This window comes from Felis catus, chromosome E2 (assembly GCF_018350175.1).
Source record: "Felis catus isolate Fca126 chromosome E2, F.catus_Fca126_mat1.0, whole genome shotgun sequence".
Taxonomy (NCBI): domain Eukaryota; kingdom Metazoa; phylum Chordata; class Mammalia; order Carnivora; family Felidae; genus Felis; species Felis catus.
This window is the reverse complement of record NC_058382.1, coordinates 3,344,822-3,362,057: the sequence shown is the minus strand read 5'-3', so window position 1 is coordinate 3,362,057 and position 17,236 is coordinate 3,344,822. Positions and strand designations below refer to the sequence as shown.

Genomic DNA, 17,236 nt, shown 5'->3' with positions numbered 1-17,236 from the left:
AATGCTACTGGGTTGTTCACTTTAAGATGGTTAATTTTATGTCAATTAAAAAAAAAGAAACTTGGTCAAAACACTTGTATAGCACCCTCAGTCTCTCTGGTCCTTACAGTGACCCTGGGAACCCACGATCTACCCTCATCATCCCTCTGTCTTCACGTTCCACCCCTCTGCCCTCACCCGCTCCGCCCCAGATATGCTGACCTTGCTGATGCACACCAGACAAGCCCCTGCCTCAGGACCTTTGCACTGGCTGTTGCCCCTGCCTGGAAAACCTTCCCCTGGTATCTCCACACCTCACTCCCTCCCTTGAGTGAGGACCTCAGCGAGGCCTTCCCCAACCACACTATGACTTTTCAGTAGTATCCCCAGAGCACCTCCTGGGCCCTCCCCGGCCCCCTCCCCTGCCTTATTTTCCTTCACGGTACTATCACCACTGACATTCTAAACAGGTGACTTTTTATCTTGTTTTCCACCAGAATATAAACTCCACAAGGCAGGTTTGGGGCTGTTGAGTTCCCTGGTCCCTAGAATAGCTCCTGGTGTAGATGCTTGATAAACATTTGTTGGAGGAATGAATGAATGTCTCTGATACACGAACGGTCCACTGGGGGCTCCGAGCGAGGTAGGGAGGGGGGGGCGCTGAGGCTGTTGGCTGCTTTGGTTGTCAGAACAGGCACTGGAATGTAGAGCCAGCTGCCGTGCTGTTCCTGGTTCCCGCGTGTCACCTGGGTCATTCAGCTATAGGTTCATCGCTGCTCTCTTTTTCGTGGAGGCTGAGCCTTGAGCCCTGTTCTAAGCATTTTACTTGTCCTCAAACCTCACTCCCCACTGGCCTTTACAGCAGGTACTAGGACTCAACACTTGTTTTTCAGGAGGAAACCCAAATAGACTGCGAATCACCTGCCCCACCCCGGGATCTAAACTCAAATCGTCTGAGTCCCTTCCTGGTCACTGCCCACCCCCAGCCCCAGGCCAAGCCCCCTCCCGCCAGCCTGGGAGCCAAGCTCCCCACCTCCTCCCCACCCCCTCCCCCACCCCCCACCCCCCACCCCCGTTTCAGGAGACTGACCCGCCCTCCATCCTTCCCAAAGAATAAATAGCCCCACCACCAGCCTCCCTCCCCGACCCTCCTCCTCCGCGGGTCCCAGGCGGGTTCTCAGACCCACCCTGTGTGCCACACCAGGGTGGACCCACCTCAGGGGATGTGCAGGGAAAAACCTAGCCCCTCGCTCTGCACACTGAGGGCAGCCCCGAGTTGGTGTCACCTCCCCAACCAGACCCGGGCTTGGGGCAACCCCATCCGTAGTGGAGTTTGGCCACCCTCTCGTTTGCTGCTGTCACGGTCGTCACCATGACCAGGACTCCACTGTCACACGCTCTGGCCAGACGCACCTCCTACAGACCTGACCCGCCAGCCTCCCCAGGGTATTCCCTCGGCACATTCCTGACTCATTCTCGAAATTCAGGTCAAAGCCCAGCTGCCTCTTCCTCCAGGAGGCCATCCCTGACTACCCCCCCCCCACCCATAGAGTGACCACACCTGCCTGCCCGAAGTCACTCCATCTCGTCACCTTTGTTTTCTTTCCTCCACGGCACTTCCCACGATCTGAGAGTCTGTTCACGTGTGTGCCTCCCTGTTTATCTCCTGTCTCCCGCCACGCCCACCGACACAAGGGCAGGGGCTTTGTCTGGCCAGCACTCTCTCTTGGCACAAAGTAGGTCCCTAAGTGTCTGCTACTCCGTGACTCTGGCACATTGCGTCTACCAGTGTCAACACTGAGAATGTCATCCCTTGCCGCACCGTCTTAGGAAAACTCCTATTCATCCTTCAGAACCCCGTGCAGCCATCAGTTAACCAGGAAAGGCTTCTTTCACTGGCTCACACATCCACTATGAGGCTGAAATAAGGGCCCCCTCAGGAGACACGCAGAGCCCTGTGCCACCTTCACTAGTGCACGTGACAGCACAGTGTCATCCCCCAATTAGACTCTCTTCTTCAGGGCAGAGAGTGGGGCACAGATTGGGTCTCAGGAACCATTCACGGAACGAATAAGTCAATTAACACATATGTAAATAAGTACAGCTCCCACCTTATTTATAGCTGCCAAAAACCTGCTGTCACCTCACATTTCCTGTGACTTTGTCCCCCCAAGAACGCTCTGTCCTAGGAATTCACCCGCAAACCCTACAGCTGGGGCGTGGAGGTGGGCAAGTGTGTAAGGAGGGGAGGTTGAGGAGAGAGATGGGGTGCTTTTAGATATGACGCTGGGGGAGCTTAGCTGATCAAGCCCCAGTGGGGAATTCTGTGTGGTGCCTGGGCCCCCCCGCCCCCACAACCCAGAGAATCAATCCAGTCCCCGGTGACGGAGCTACCCCGGTTTGGGGACACCAGCAAACTCTGACCCACATAGTCTTTGCAGCTCACTTCACAAAAGGCGCTGACCCTGGGGACGGGCGAGGGTTTGGAACGGGTTCCTAGTGACTGGTTCCCTTGGTGAGTCTCCAGGGTTCACTGCCTCCGCCCAGGACTTACTGAGTCAGACTGCGCAGGGGTGGGAGCCTCCACTGGTATTTGGAAGCCACTTGCTCTGGTTTGAAGAGAGGGAGGGGCCTCCTTTGCGGCCGGAGAAGGAGGAAGGAGGCGCTGGACCCAGAACTAGGGTGGAGGCTCTGGTTTCGGTCTCAACTTCTCACCTGCTGCTCCAGACCTCGGAGCCCCTGGAGGCAGGGACTGGGGCACCTGTGCTGAGCCCTGCCCTCCTCCCTCAGACCCCAGCCCCTCCCCCCTCAGACCCCAGCCCCTCCTCCCTCAGACCCCAGCACCTCCTTCCTCAGACCAGGAGTCCAGACCCCCAGCCCCCATCCTCCCTCAAACCCAGCAGTCCAGACTCCCATTCCCTCCTCCCTCAGACCCAGCAGTCCAGACCCCCAGTCCCTCCTCCCTCAGACCCAGGTGTCCTGGCCCCCAGTCCCCTCCTCCCTCAGACCCAGCAGTCCAGACCCCCAGTCCCTCCTCCCTCAGACCCTGCAGCCTTGGCCCCTGACTCTCAGGCAAGGCCTCTGTGAGGACACTCTTCTCCACCTGCACCTGCACGTGAAGAAAGGACCTGGACTTAGTCAGATCTGCGTTTGTGTCACATGGCCCAGGGCCACTGTGACCTTGGGCTAGTGGCCTCCCCACTCTGAGCCTCTGTGTTCTCTGCTAGTGGGCACCAGTCCCAGCCCCGCCTGCCTCGCAGAGGGTAAGGGGCCTGCTCCTGTCCGTGGACCCCAACCCAGGCAGGACCAAGCTCAGAAAGTATCTGTGGCATGGATGTGACAGGGACCCGGAGTGACAGAAGCTGGAGACAGAAGCACGGGACCCTCCTGCCTCCCCCTGCAGCACCCTTGGGAGCCGCACACAGCACACCCTCCCCTCCCCTCCGCCTCTCAGGCCTGGAACACTCTTCCCTCACCCTCCCGGCCACCTTGGGCTGCCAAACTCGCCCTTCAGGTTCAGCTCTGCCTGCCCCTCCTCCTCCAGGAAGCCTGCCCTGACCCTCTTAGCCACCTCCCATCCCAGCACACGTGGGAAGAAAGGCCACCATCGACACCCAACCTCGCATCTCTCTTGGCCGGGCGCTGAGAGGGCTCTCCCTTAACGCCGCCAGTGTTGCGATCCCCATGTTACAGCTGGCCGGACTGGGGCACAGAGAGGTTGAGTGATTTGCTTAGCGTCCCACAGCTAGCAAGGGGCAGAGTCACGACGTGGCTGCACAGGGAAGCTAGCACCAGAGGATTCAGGGTGTAGATTGTAGGGCCCGGGTTCCGCCCGTCCCCACCAGGTACCTGCTGTGTGACCTTAGACAAATTCCCTAAGGGTGTGTGTCCGCACTTCCTCAGGTATAGACGGGAGATAATGGAACCCGTTTCCTAGGATGTTGTGGGGAACAGACACACACACACACACACACACACACACACACAGTACTCAGAAGAAGACCTAAGCACACCCGCATCACATAGGAAGTAATAAGTATTATCAACTCTATTTCGTGGCAAAGTCAGAACTCGAACCCCCACCCGCCCCGGCTCTTTGCCATCACCCCACAGGATTGTCTCCCCTTCCCTCTATTCCTTCATCCCCCCCAACCCAGGACAAAGGGGTGCTTCCTGTGGTTTCCAGCCTCGCTCAGCGTGGACTGTAGGGTCAACACGGGCCAGACGAAACAGTGAAGCATCGTCCACACGAATGCACCGAAAGCCAGTATCACTCCAGCACTGAATGTGTGCTAGACCCTGTTCCGTCTCTAGACGGAGCATGGGGCTGAACGTACAGAAGTCTCTGCCCTCCGGTCACTGGGGGGCTCAGTCGGTTAAATGTCCAACTTGGGCTCAGGTCAGGATCTCACAGTTCCTGAGTTCCATCCCCGTGCAGGGCTCTGCGCTGACCTTGACGAGCCTGCGGGGGATTCTGTTTCTCCCTCTCTCTGCCCCTCCCTGGCTTGTGCTCGCTCGCTCGCTCTCTCTCTCTCAAAATAAATAAAAAATACATAAAGATAGGAAAATAAAAAATACATAAAGAAAGGAGTCCTGGCCCCAGCCCCCTCTTCCCTCAGACCCAGCAGTCCAGACCCTCAGTCCCTCCTCCCTCAGACCCAGGAGTCCAGACCCCCAGTCCCTCCTCCCTCAGAACCAGAAGTCATGGTCCCTTAGAACCTCCTCCCTCAGACCCAGGAGTCCTGACCCCAGCCCCCTCCTCCCTCAGACCCAGCAGTCCAGACCCCCAGTCCCTCCTCCCTCAGACCCAGGAGTCCAGACTCCCACCCCCTCTTCCCTCAGATCCAGAAGTCATGGTCCCCTAGAACCTCCTCCCTCAGACCCAGGAGTCCTGGCCCCCAGCCAGGATTCCTCACGATGCTTACATTCTAACAGGGGGGACATAAAATGAACGGGTAATATAGTGTGTTACAAGGTGATAAATGCTCTGAAGAGAATTTAGGGAGCAGGGAGAGACCACAATTTTAAATAGGGTGGCCAGGCTTCTCAGAGAAGGTGACACTCAAGCAAAGAGCTGAAGGAGGTGAGGGAACAAGCCAGGAGGATATCTGAGGGAAGAGGCATTCCAGGCAGAGGGCAGAGCAAGCGCAAAGGCCCTGGGGCAGGACTGGCTCTCAGGGCTCGAGGAGCAAGCAGCAGGGAGCCCAGTGTGCCGGAACCCGGAACCCGAGTGATGGAGGGAGAGAGGAGGTTTGAAGGATGTTCCTTAAGACTTTGCAGACCTCAGCTCTTATCCCAGAAACGGGGAGCCCCTGAAGGCGGCGGAGCAGGGAGTGCTGTGAGCTAACCTAGGTTTCTTGGGGCTCCCTGCAGGGAGACTAGACGAGGGGAGGAAGGGAGCAGGGGCCTGTCGGGAGGCCGCTGCAGGTGCAGGTGCAGGACGTTGGCAGGGACCAGGTGAAGGTCACACTGATAATGGGCAAGGCTAAAAGGGGGCTCGCCCGCCCCTCCTCCTGCTCTCCGAGCTTTGGCGTTTGCTGCTCTTCCTCTCCCTGCAAGTGTGACCTGGGGTGAGTCTCTTCACCCTCGGTGTCCTCAGTTTCCTCCTCTGTGAGGCGGAGACCCCCGGCCCTCACCTCACTGGGTGTGGGGGAGAAACGACAGGTATGGCTTGGGTAGCAAGGCCCATGGCACAGGGGAAGTTGTCTAAGGGAGATTTCAAGCCTCAGGAGCTCGTTAACGTCACTGAAGTATTTGGGGCTGGGCGGGGCGCCCAGTGGGTTTGAGTCTCACCAGGGGGGGTTATTGGGGGGAGTTTCTCGGGGAAGAGGCCAAGGGAGGGGTGGGGGCCCAGGGCTCCGCGGAGGCAGGAACCCTGAACAGGAGGTGGGCCCAGGGCAGGCACAGACCCCGGCCCCGGGTTCGAATCCCAGCCCTTCCACACTGACCGCCCCTCTCTGAACCGCCAGCAGGTGAAATCAGAGCTCTGCCCTCCCACAGGCGGCAGGAGAATCGGAAAGGGTATTGGAGGCAGAGCCCTCGGTTCTGAGGTTCTGACGTGTGGACGGGTGTGACATCAGATGACTGTTGTTGTCCCTGTTCTAGGGTTGTTATGACAGAGCCGGTCCCAGTTCCTGGCTCCCCGGAGGCAGGCCGGTCCTGTCCCCCCCACCCCAGCCCGGGTCCCTCCGCCAGCCCCGCCCAGGTGTGTGCCAGGTGAGTGCTCAGGTATGCGGAGGCGGGGTGGCCCCGGCGGGAGCAGGAAGGACAGGGCCGTTGGGAACCCAGAGGAGAGCAGAGAGCCAGCTGGGCCCCTCGTCGTCGCAGCCACTGCCTGGCAGAGCCTGCCCGGCAGGTGAGGAGGGGGCCTAGCCGGGAGGGGCTGGAGGTGGGGACTCCTGTGTCTGCGTCTGGGGGGGGGGGGGCAGGAGCAGGGGGCCAGGACTCCCAGGTCCAGACACCACGAAGCCCTTCAGTCCTGACGAGGTAAGGGACCGGCCCCGTAGCCCGAGGTCATAGTGGCTGAGGAACCGCATGAACGGGTCTGGCTCTAGGAGGAGACTTGGAATCAAAATCCTTTGGTCCTTACAGTCAAGAAGCTCTAAGCCCGAACCCCTGGGCCCCTAAGGAGATCAGGCTGGGAGACAGGGTCGCTGGAGAGAGGAAGGGAAATGGGGTACACATAGATTAGGGAGCCGAACACATGGATCCCTGACAGATTTGGGGTGGCAGGGTACTAGGTCTGAGGGAGGAGGGGCTGGGGCCCTGGGCTCCTGGGTCTGAGGGAGGAGGGGGCTGGGGCCAGGACACCTGGGTCTGAGGGAGGAGGGGGCTGGGGGTCTGGACTCCTGGTCTGAGGGAGGAGGGGCTGGGGGCAGGACTCCTGGGTATGAGGGAGGAGGGGACTGGGGGTCTGGACCTCTGGGTCTGAGGGAGGAGGGGGCTGGAGCCAGGACACCTGGGTCTGAGGGAGGAGGCGGCTGGGGGCCCGGACTCTGGGTCTGAGGGAGGAGGGACTGGGGTCAGGACTCCTGGGTCTGAGGGAGGAGGGACTGGGGGTCTGGACCTCTGGGTCTGAGGGAGGAGGGGGCTGGAGCCAGGATACCTGCGTCTGAGGGAGGAGGGGCTGGGGGTCTGGACTCCTGGTCTGAGGGAGGAGGGGCTGGGGCCCAGACTCTGGGTCTGAGGGAGGAGGGACTGGGGTCAGGACTTCTCGGTATGAGGGAGGAGGGGACTGGGGGTCTGGACCTCTGGGTCTGAGGGAGGAGGGGGCTGGGGGTAGGACATCTCCCTGGGTCTGAGGGAGAAGGCCACTGGGAGCCTGGACCTCTGGGTCTGAAGGAGGTGGTTGGGCCAAAATCCTAGGTACTGCAGGCCAGGTCAGGCCCTCACTTCTTTGCTGGCTCCCAGGGCACCTCCAGGTGGCAGGAGCCCCCCCATTCTCCACACCATGAGCACCACCACAGGGTAAGTGTCCCCAGCCCCTTCCGGCCACCCTCTTACCCACGCCCCCAGGTAGCATGGACAGCAGCCCAGGCCTGGACAGCCCCCTTCCCTGCTCGGCCTATAGTTACAGCCACTGCCCCAGAGCAGACACGCCCAGGTTCAAATCCAGCTGCCAACACTCAGGAGGTGTGACCCCGGCCCAAGAACCTCACCTCTTGGAGGCTCCGTTCCTCCTCTGTGAAACAGGGACAATTTTGAGCGCTTGACAGGAAAATGGAGGTAACAGGACTTAGCAGATCATCTGACCAAGAGTAGGTTCTCAACTCATGGCAACTGCTGCTGCCGTTATCTTGTTATTAAATATTGACCTTTTGCCGAAAAATTCCGGGCTGCTTATAACAAAGGCTCAAGTCTCCTGGAGTGAGCAGGGAAAACAACAAAGGGAGACCCATGGGAATAGCAGCATGGGAGATAGGCGGTAGTGAGCTCACCAGCACAGAGGTAATCAAATTGTGGGGCGATCTGACCAACAGAACAGGATGAGGAGCAGAGCTTTGACTTGAAAGTGTTCCTCGTTCCTGCTGAGCCCTGAGTTTCCGTTACTTCTGTGCACTTGTTCTTGGAGAAGGTGACCTAGGAGGAGGAGGTCAGGGGCAGGAGACCGAAGGATCAGGCTGGGAAGAGCCTGGCCCAGGGGGACGGAGAAGATAAGTCTGTCTACCGCAAACACTAATGCTGGGCATTAGTGTTGAGCAACTACTGTGGGCTGCCCTTTGCATCGTGAAAAGTAACCGTCACTGAGGCCATGAGGGCCCTCGACTCTGAGCGAATCCACCCACAGCTCTATCAGACGGAGGCTATAGACGGACTCACTCCTATCTCAGAAAGGGACACCGAGGCAGGAGAGATGAAGTCTCCCACCCAGGGTCCTGTGGCAAGGCAGTAGTTGACAGGGCGTTCAAAGCCAGGTCTGCGTGACCGCGAAGACCACACTCTCCACCACCTCCCAGCACCACTCCCGGCCTTACCCGCCTGAAACCGAGCTCTGGCCCTGCCCTCCCCTGCTCAGAACCCTCCTTGGTTCCCCATTGCTCTCACAATGAAGTCTTTCCCGCTCTGCTTGGCATTCAAAACCCCCATGATCTGCTCCCAATTCGCACGGCCCCTCTCACCCTTTTCTCCCGAACCAGCCCAGAAGCTGCCCCCAAACCAAGTGCCAAGTCTATCTATGGTGAGTTTGGGAGCCAGAAAACCCCAGGCTGAAACTGGGTCTGAGGGAGGAAGGGGTGGAGGGTCTGGACTCCTGGGTCTGAGGGAGGAGGGGCTGGGGCTCTGGACTCCTGGGTCGGAGCGGGGAGGGGGCTGGGGTCAGTACTGCAGGGTCTGAGAGAGGAGGTAGGTGCGGAATCAGGATCCCTTGGTCTGAGAGAGGAGGAGCTGGAGGTCTGGAGTCCCAGGTCTGAGGGAGGAGGGGCTAGGGGGTCAGGATCCCTGCCTCCTGGGGAGGAGGGGCTGGGTCTTCTGGGTCTGAGGGAGGAGGGGCCAGGGGCTGGGGCTTCTGGGTTTATCCTCCTTCTCCCCCACAGAGCAGAGGAAGCGTTATTCCACTGTGGTTCTGGCAGACGTTTCCCAGTATCCAGTCAACGTGAGTCTGGGGTCTGCATTGCCGCGGGGAGCCTTAGGGGAGGAAAGGCAGGCAGGCCTGGGAAGATGGCGGTGTCGAAGGCGGCTGGGCCTCCAAACAGAAAGAAGCTGCCAGCTCAGTTGGCCCCTCTGCAAGGCGGGGCTGCTTCTGCCCGCCTGCCCTCAGCGGTGGGAATCCGGCAGAGGCAGTCAGTTCCACTTGAATCTGCCAAGGTCCTCCTCCAGACCGGCTGTTAGGCCGGACAGGCAGGCCCCAGGGACAAATGCTACCTCAACCTGTGTGCATAGGGGCCAAAGTGTGCCAGGTGCTCTCTTGGAGGCAGGGGTGCTTAGAAGGGACTAGATCCAATCCCTGCCTTCAAAAAGTCTCCAGTCTCGCTGGCAAGACACACGCAGGCGCCAGTCGCTCTGATGAAAACAAAACAAAGGGTCCCATAGGTGGAGCCGGTGACGGGACGCTTTCTGGAGGAGGTGTGGTTACTGTCAGGCTGGAAGGGGGGGGGGGGTGCAGGGGATGCTGAGCCCACCTGGCGCCCTCCTGGGACTCCCTGCTTTCTCCGCACCCCTGCCAGCACCTGGTGACGTTCTGCCTGGGCGAGGAGGATGGCGTGCACACCGTGGAGGATGCCTCGCGGAGGCTGGCGGTCATGGACAACCAGGGCCGCGTCTGGGCCCAAGAGATGCTGCTGCGCGTGTCTCCGGACCGTGTCACGCTGCTTGACCCCATGTCCAAGGTGTCAGGGGACACGTGGGTGGAAGGGGCAGAGGCATGGAGAGCTTGACTCTAGGGACGTCCGAGTGTGACTCTTGCCCCACGCGTCCTTCCTCTGGGAACTTTGGCAAGAGCTCTCTGCCCTTTGTTTTTGGAGCGTCACTGGCCTCCTCTGTTAAATCAGAGGTGTGATACTGCAGCCCCGCAGGGTCGCCTGGGCCGTGCTGGGGTCCCAGCTGGCACTGCTGTCACCATTTGGGATCCTCGGATCCGAGCCTCCGTTTACCCGCCGTCCCGCCCCGCCCCGCAGGAAGAGCTGGAGTCGTACCCACTGGGTGCCATCGTGCGCTGCGACGTGGTGACGCTGCCTGGCCGGAGTCGCTCGCTGCTGCTGCTGGTGTGCCAGGAGCCGGAGCGCACGCAGCCTGACGTGCACTTCTTCCAGGGCTTGCGTCTCGGGGTGAGCGGGCCGGGGTCCGGGGAGCCACCTCAACGCAGGGCTGGGACCCTGCGGACGCCAGGGGGCGGAGCCGGAAGTGGGAGGAATCCAAAGCTGAGGTGGTAATGGGGCGGGGCCTCTGCGCGGGGCGGGGCCTCTGTGCGGGGCGGGCCTGGGCCAGTGGAGGGGGCGTGGCCTGGAGGGAGGAGCTGGAAGGGATGGGGGGTTTGAGGGCAGGTGGGACCGGGACGAAGTAGAATGGAGACTGAAACTAAGGGCCGGGAGGGAACCTGACAGCACCTGGGGGAGGGTGGATGGGAGCAGCCAGAACTCGGGGCGAGTATGGCCTAGGGGCACGAAACCCCAGCACCCCGGCTCCGGGATTGGGGACGTGGTTTAGGGCAGGGGAAGAAGTAGCAGAGCGCGGGCGGGCGTGGGCACCGCGTGTGGGCGTGGGCACCGCGTGTGGGCGTGGGCACCGCGTGTGGGCGTGGCCACCACGTGTGGGCGTGGCCACCACGTGTGGGCGTGGCCACCACGTGTGGGCGCAGACGTGGAGGGACTCCGGCACCCAGCCAAGGAATCGACTGAACGGGACCGCGGCTGGGACGAGGGGTAGGTGGGGTGAAGGCCTGGCCTGACAGCATGATTGGCAGGCGGAGTTGATCCGAGAGGACATCCAGGGGGCTCTACACGACTACCGGTCAGGCCGCGGGGAGTGCAGGCCCGCGGCGCTCAGGTAAGAAAGAGGGCTGGGCGGGGAGCGAGGGGAGAAGCGAGGACGGGTGGGGTCTCAGTCTCGGCATCCGACAAATGGGCTGCCACCGCTCGCCCACAAGAGAACGAGTTTGGAAGCCTGTCGAACAGAGCGTGGTTCGGGTCTTGCCAACCCCCCGCAGACACGTGTACCCCCTCTCCAAGAGTACTTTTCCTAGTGCTGGTCCTCCGTTTCTCCTCCCTCAGGCCTCAGTTTCCCTCCGCACAGGTGCTCGCCCCTCCCCTTGTCTCCAATTTCTCCGCGCCACCTGCAGCCTAGGTTTGACTCGGTTCTGAGCCCCGCTGTCTCCCCCGCCCTGGCCCCGGGTGGACCCAGGCTCTTTCACCCTCGTCCCTCCGCAGGGCTACGCAAGAGGAGCTGCAGCGCCGCCCCTCGCCGGCCGCCGAGACCCCTCCCCCTCAGCGCCGCCAGTCAATCCGCGCGGTCATCAGCACGGTGGAGGCGGGCAGGGGGCGACCCCAGGCGGAGCCCATCCCGGAGGCGGAAGAGTCGCTGAGGCCGCGGCCTGGCCTGGCGGGGACCTCAGGCAGCGCTGCCCCGGCCTCTCCTGACCTGGGGCCCCGTGGCCTGGACCTGGCCAGTCTGCAGGCGGAGCGGGAAGTGGTGCGTGGGGCAGGGCTAGGGCGTGGGGGCGGACTGGCTGTGGATGTGTCCCGCCTCCCGGGAGGGGGGTGGTGTCAGACTTCTGGGGGTGTGGCCGGCAGTGACCGATCTAGGGGGACAGGGACAGGCATCCGAGGATTCGGCCTGGCCTGGGAGGATGTCAGGGTGCTCGGCTTAAGTAAGGGCTTTGCCTGGGGTGATGAGGGGCCTGGACTCCGCATCCCCGAGTCCCACGCGTCCCCTGTTCTATCTCCCAGGACATCCTGAACCACGTGTTCGACGACGTGGAGAGTTTCGTATCGAAGCTGCAGAAGTCTGCGGAGGCGGCCCGGGTGCTGGAGCACAGGGAGCGCGGCCGCAGGACCCGGCGCCGGGCGCCTGGGGGTGAGGGGCGCCCCCCGCCCCCCAGTGGGATCCGGAGCATCCAGTCCATCCGAAATACCTTCCCTCTCCCTACGGCCTCCCTCTGCCCCCTGTCCCTACCCCCTGTCCCTACCCCCTGTCCCTACCCCCCGCCCAGGCTTGATGCCCCGTCACCGGGGATCCCACTGGGCCCCTGCCTCCCCCCCCCTGCAGAGGGTCTCCTGACGCTGCGGGCCAAGCCGCCCTCCGAGGCCGAGTACACGGACGTGCTTCAGAAAATCAAGTACGCCTTCAGCCTGCTGGTGAGAACGGGTCCAGCCTGGGCCAGCGGGGGGTCAGGGGCACAGCGAGCCTGCCGCGTCCGAGCTCTGAACCCGGCACCTGCCCCGTCCCTCAGGCCCGGCTGCGTGGCAACATCGCCAACCCCTCGTCCCCCGAGCTGCTGCACTTCCTGTTCGGACCCCTGCAGTTGGTGAGGCACCCCATCCTTAGGTACCCCCTGTGGCAGGAGGAATCGGGGTTCCACTTCCGGAGGGGGGGAGGTGATGGCGTGCTCACTCCTGCACCCCCGGCAGATTGTGGACACATCGGGAGGCCCCCAATTCGCAAGTGGAGTGCGGCGGCCGCACCTGACGTCCGAGGCGGTGGCGCTGCTGCGGGACAATCTCACCCCACGGGAAAATGCGCTCTGGACCTCTCTGGGGGACGCGTGGACCCGCCCGGGGTGAGGGGCGCCGTGACGGAGGGGCGGGGCCGGCAGGGAAGGGTAGTTGCTGGGCTTAGCTAGAGGTTGACCAAAGCAATTGAATGAACCCAGGACCTATGCCGGAACCCGGCTGGAGGAAAGGCCAGAAACTCCTGTGAAGGAGAGGCCTAAGACTGACCAAAAGACCGGGCTTGGAGGAGTGGGGTGGGCTGTACCGGAGGGCTACGGCTTCGGGAAGGACTAGCCTGTAGGTTGGGGAAGGGGGTAAGAGCAGAGCCGGAGGAGACTTGGGGGAAAAGAGGCGGGATGTGCTTAGAATCAGAAGGAAGATTCAGAGGCTGGGCGCAGCCTTAGAGTGGAATCCGTGTGTTTGCAGATACAGTTGATGCTGGGGGCGGGGCTTGGGCAGGGTTTAGGTGCAGGGGCGGGACTTCGATGCCGGGGAGAGGCTTGGGGCGGGGGCGGGGCTGGGCAAAAGGGGGCCAGGTAGGATAGAGCCGACAGGAGGGGGAAACCTTACTGAGGTTAATAGGGCTGGAGGCCACCCCAGGAGCCCTGAGCCCCTCGCCCCTCGGCCACAGGCTGGAGCTGCCCCCAGAGGAAGGATCCCCGTACAGCCCTGAGTTCTCCAGCGGCTGGGAGCCCCCGGCCACTGACCCGCAGGGCCGCGCCTGGGGGGACCCAGTCGAGAAACAGCAGCAGCACGAGCGGCGGCGCCGGCAGGTGAGCACCGGCCACCCACCCCCGCCTCCCCTGCCCAGGTGACACAGTGGGGCCGGGACCGGGCAGTCTGGCTCTACCTGAGCTACTGCTCTCCTCTCCCCCGCAGCAAAGTGCCCCCCAGGTCGCTGTCAATGGGTGAGTGCCGCCCCCAAGGTGGGACAGGTGGGGTCGAGGAGGGGTGCGCCCTGGGGGCTCCTGGCACTGACTCCGTTCCTTTTTTCTGTCTTTCCTTCTGTCTTCCCGGCTCATCACAGGTGGGTGAGGTGGTGAGGAGGGAGAGGGGCCCGGGCTGGGAGGGAGGGGGCGCAGATCCCAGGGCCAGAGGGAGGAGGGGGTTGGGAGTGGGTAAAGTCTGAGAGGCTGTGAGAAGGCAGTAACTTCCCAGGGCCTGGGGAGCTCCCTGTCTGGGTCCCTAAGAGGATAGAGCCCCAGGTGTTGGAGGCAGAGACTGGGGAATTGGGCCTTTGGGGTTGGCAGAAGAGCCCGACTTTGGTGCCTGGGGCCTTGGAGACCCAGCCAAGCCCTGGGCCTTCAAGGGTCATGGGGCACGTTTCTGGGAAAGTTGGGAAGTGGTAGTATTTCCGGGCCCCTGAAAGAGGTGAAGACGGAGGCTGGACCCTCGCTCTCCCAAGGCTCTAAAGCCCTTGTCTCATTTTCTGCTGGAAGTGTTATACTGAGAGCCTTTAAGTGTTAAAAAGTTGGGGAAATTGAAGTTTGAGACCTGGACTCCTGAGTCTCTGGGGGAGGAAATACCGGGGGGGGGGGGGGCTGAGTTCATGATTCCAAAAAGCAATGGGGGCACAGACTCTAGGGTCCTGGGGAATAAGGGGCATAGATGACCCAGGACTCCAGGGTCCTCGTGCAAGTCGGGGGGCAGATGTGAGGAAGCTTCGTGGGATAAGAAGAAGGCAAAGCTGCAGGAGCAGAAGGGGGGTCCAGGTGAGGGCCCTGGCAGAGGGTCTCAGCAGGGACAGCGGGCTGGGAGCTGCCAGCCCCACACAGGGGGCGCCGCGGCCCTGAAGACCCCCCCTCTCCTTTGCACAGGTAGGCCTGATCCGGGCTGAGGTCGTTCTTCCTGGGGCATCGGAGCCCAAATCTTGCTCCCTGCCACCCCGGCTGCCTGGTCTTGCAGAACTCCCCCCTGCTTCTGACTCTTGGGCTTGACACCCCCAGCTTTCGCCTTCCCTTCTCTGAGCCTCCCTTCTTTGCAGGGAGAACGAGAAGGATAATCCCTTCCTGGAAGAGAGAGAAGTCTATGAGGCTATACAGGCTAGCAGTTAAGAGCTCAAGGCCCTGGTAGAGCTCAGGTTCATATCCAGCTGTGTGCCCAGGAGACCAGAATTACTCAGGGCATGGACCGCGGGGCCAGGGTGGCAACGCCTCTTTCTTGCTCTGTGACCTTTACCTCATCGTGCCACCTCGTGTCCCTGTTCCCCGACTTCCTCACCTGTAAAATAGCTGATGACAGGGTCTGCAGTGGGGGAGAGGGGTTCCAAATTCGTGGTTACACCGAGGGTTGTGTTAAAAATCAGATTAGCCCATCTATGTAAGAGACCGAGCAGAGTCTGGCATCTAGTCGGTGCTATATAACCACTGTTTGTATCCTAACTATGGGCTACCCGAAGCATGAGCCCATTACGTATAGGTGCTTAGTAAACAGCTGGCTCTAGCTGTGTGATCTGGGGCAAGTGACTTTCTCCCCCTGAGCCTTAGATGTCCTCATCTGTAAAAGCGAGGTGACGTCACTGCCCGTAGTTTGTGCGGCAGCACGGTGGCCGGGCACATGAGGAGCGAACTGCATTCAAGTGGTTACTCCGATTTCAAATCTCTATTAACAGTATTAACCTGGCCCCCTGCGTTGACCTCTGCTTGGCTCTAACCCCAGCTCACACCAACTCCCTACTGCCCAGAGCAGGGAGACTGGCTGCCTCCTTATCCCCAACCTGTGTTGTTCTCCACAGTCACCAAGACCCTGAGCCAGAGGCTGAGTCCCAGCTGGAGCCTGAGGGAAAGTGGGTCCTATGTAACTATGACTTCCAGGCCCGCAACAGCAGTGAGCTCTCTGTCCAGCAGCGGGATGTGTTGGAGGTTAGAGGGGTGGGGCCAAGGGATGGCAGGGGGCCCAGCTGTAGCTGCAGACACAGGCTGTGAACCATCCTCTCCTACCCCCCTCAGGTCCTGGATGACCAGCGTAAGTGGTGGAAGGTTCGGGACCAGCGAGGGCAGGAGGGATATGTACCGTATAATATCCTGACACCCCACCCGGGGCCTCGGGCAAGCCGCAGCCTGGTGAGTCTGGGCAGATTCCTGGGGACGATCAGGTGTCAAGGGCACTGACAGAGGAAGTAGGTGGGGGTGGGGGGATGCAGAAATTTACCTCCAAAAGGCGGAGGAGCTGGGACTAGGTCCTCTCTTTGATCCAAGTGCTCCTCTGGCTCCCTCTCCAGGAGAATAGCACTCCTCCTCCCCCACGGGCCCCGGCTCCTGCCTCCTCTCGCCCCACCTGGGACAGCTGTGATAGCCTCAACTTGGACCCCCTAGAGAAGGGTGAGTGGTGCAGGCACCTTCGGGGAGCCGTCCTTGTCCTCGCTTTCCAGTCAGGGGAACCAAGGTTCGGAAAGACCAAATGGACTCCGAGCCCATCATGAGGACGCTGGAGGTCTCCCTTCTGGCCCCAGGACCCTTTGTCCTGAGTCCGCCGTCTCTCCCGGTTTCCCCGCCTGCAGAGAAATTCTCCCAGATGCTGTGTGTCAACGAAGAGCTGCAGGCGCGCTTGGCCCAGGGCCGCTCAGGCCCCAGCCGCGCAGCCCCGGGTCCCCGCGTCCCGGAGCCGCAGCTCAGCCCGCACTCGGACGCCTCTGAAGTCCGCGCCTGGCTGCAGGCCAAGGGATTTAGCGCTGGGTGAGTGACTGGGGTCGGCCGGGGAGCCGGAGGCGTGGTCGCAAGAGGGGGAGTCTTGGGAGTGGCCTAAAGCGAGGGTCGCTCTGGTGGCAGTGAACGGCAGTGTGACTGGCACGTTACTGCGGGCTTGGATTGGGGTCTCCGGGCGCGCCTGCCTCCGCGGGAAAGCTGGGCACACGCGCCCCGCCCCCTCCCACAGAGCACTGTGATTGGGGGGCGGGAGCCTTCAGCTCAGAGCAAGAATGCTGTTCCGATTGGACAAACGGCAGGGCAGAAGTGACGTGATTGGCGGGGCTGAAGGGCTTGGCGCTGTGATTGGCTGGCGGGCCTGACCGCTCCCCCTCCGCTCCCCCAGGACCGTGGACGCGCTGGGCGTGCTGACCGGCGCGCAGCTTTTCTCACTGCAAAAGGAGGAGCTGCGAGCCGTGAGCCCGGAGGAAGGGGCGCGCGTGTACAGCCAGGTCACCGTGCAGCGTGCGCTGCTGGAGGTGAGCGGATGCTCCCGGGCCGACCCGGGAGGGCACCCGGGGCTCAGAGACCAGGTGTCTGATTTCCACCCCGCCCTCCAGGACAAAGAGAAAGTGTCAGAGTTGGAGGCGGTGATGGAGAAGCAAAAGAAGAAGGTGGAAGGCGACATGGAAACTGAGGTTATCTGACCCTTCCCGGCTCCTCTGCTCAGTTTTTCGAGGAAGCCCCGTGGCAGAACGGACTCTGCAGACTGCTGCCACCCATGGAAGTAGACCCCTCCCGAAGGCCCCAGACCTGTTCCGGTGGAGCCTCCTGAGTGAGCGGACTGGCCGTGAGTGGGAGGGAAGGGCCATACTCGGGGTCCCCGCGCATTGGGATATGCTGCCCAGTCTATAAACAGCCTCCTTGTAGCAGACATTTTCAAACTGCTGTCCCTTCTCTACCGGGCCACGAGGGGTCCAAGAGCCTCTCTCA

The 17,236-nt window shown here is 61.7% G+C and overlaps 1 protein-coding gene and 1 long non-coding RNA gene across 7 annotated transcripts in view; one reads left to right on the top strand and one right to left on the bottom strand.

The window, feature by feature from the left end:
- Positions 1-17,177, top strand: part of EPS8L1 (EPS8 like 1) — a 41,132-nt gene extending 23,955 nt beyond the window's left edge. Inside the window, exons 1-21 of one of the 6 annotated variants that reach the window (XM_045047292.1) lie at positions 4,874-5,643; positions 6,085-6,195; positions 7,345-7,446; positions 8,616-8,656; positions 9,012-9,070; positions 9,642-9,803; positions 10,092-10,241; positions 10,877-10,959; positions 11,340-11,601; positions 11,859-11,985; positions 12,178-12,266; positions 12,362-12,436; positions 12,540-12,688; positions 13,252-13,393; positions 13,500-13,528; positions 15,355-15,481; positions 15,569-15,682; positions 15,841-15,940; positions 16,120-16,294; positions 16,650-16,782; positions 16,864-17,177. In XM_045047292.1, coding sequence (XP_044903227.1) covers positions 6,092-6,195; positions 7,345-7,446; positions 8,616-8,656; positions 9,012-9,070; positions 9,642-9,803; positions 10,092-10,241; positions 10,877-10,959; positions 11,340-11,601; positions 11,859-11,985; positions 12,178-12,266; positions 12,362-12,436; positions 12,540-12,688; positions 13,252-13,393; positions 13,500-13,528; positions 15,355-15,481; positions 15,569-15,682; positions 15,841-15,940; positions 16,120-16,294; positions 16,650-16,782; positions 16,864-16,950 — 2,310 coding nt within the window. In that variant the 5' untranslated portion in view covers positions 4,874-5,643; positions 6,085-6,091 and the 3' untranslated portion in view covers positions 16,951-17,177. The other 5 variants (XM_023246015.2, XM_045047291.1, XM_019819107.3 and 2 more) reach the window with 5 other exon arrangements.
- Positions 6,531-9,645, bottom strand: LOC111558113. Its single transcript, XR_002738676.2, has 2 exons — positions 7,638-9,645; positions 6,531-6,632 (listed from the first exon to the last, which is right to left on the bottom strand). It is a non-coding gene; the product is annotated as an uncharacterized LOC111558113 (long non-coding RNA).
- Positions 17,178-17,236: the final 59 nt, after the last annotated feature.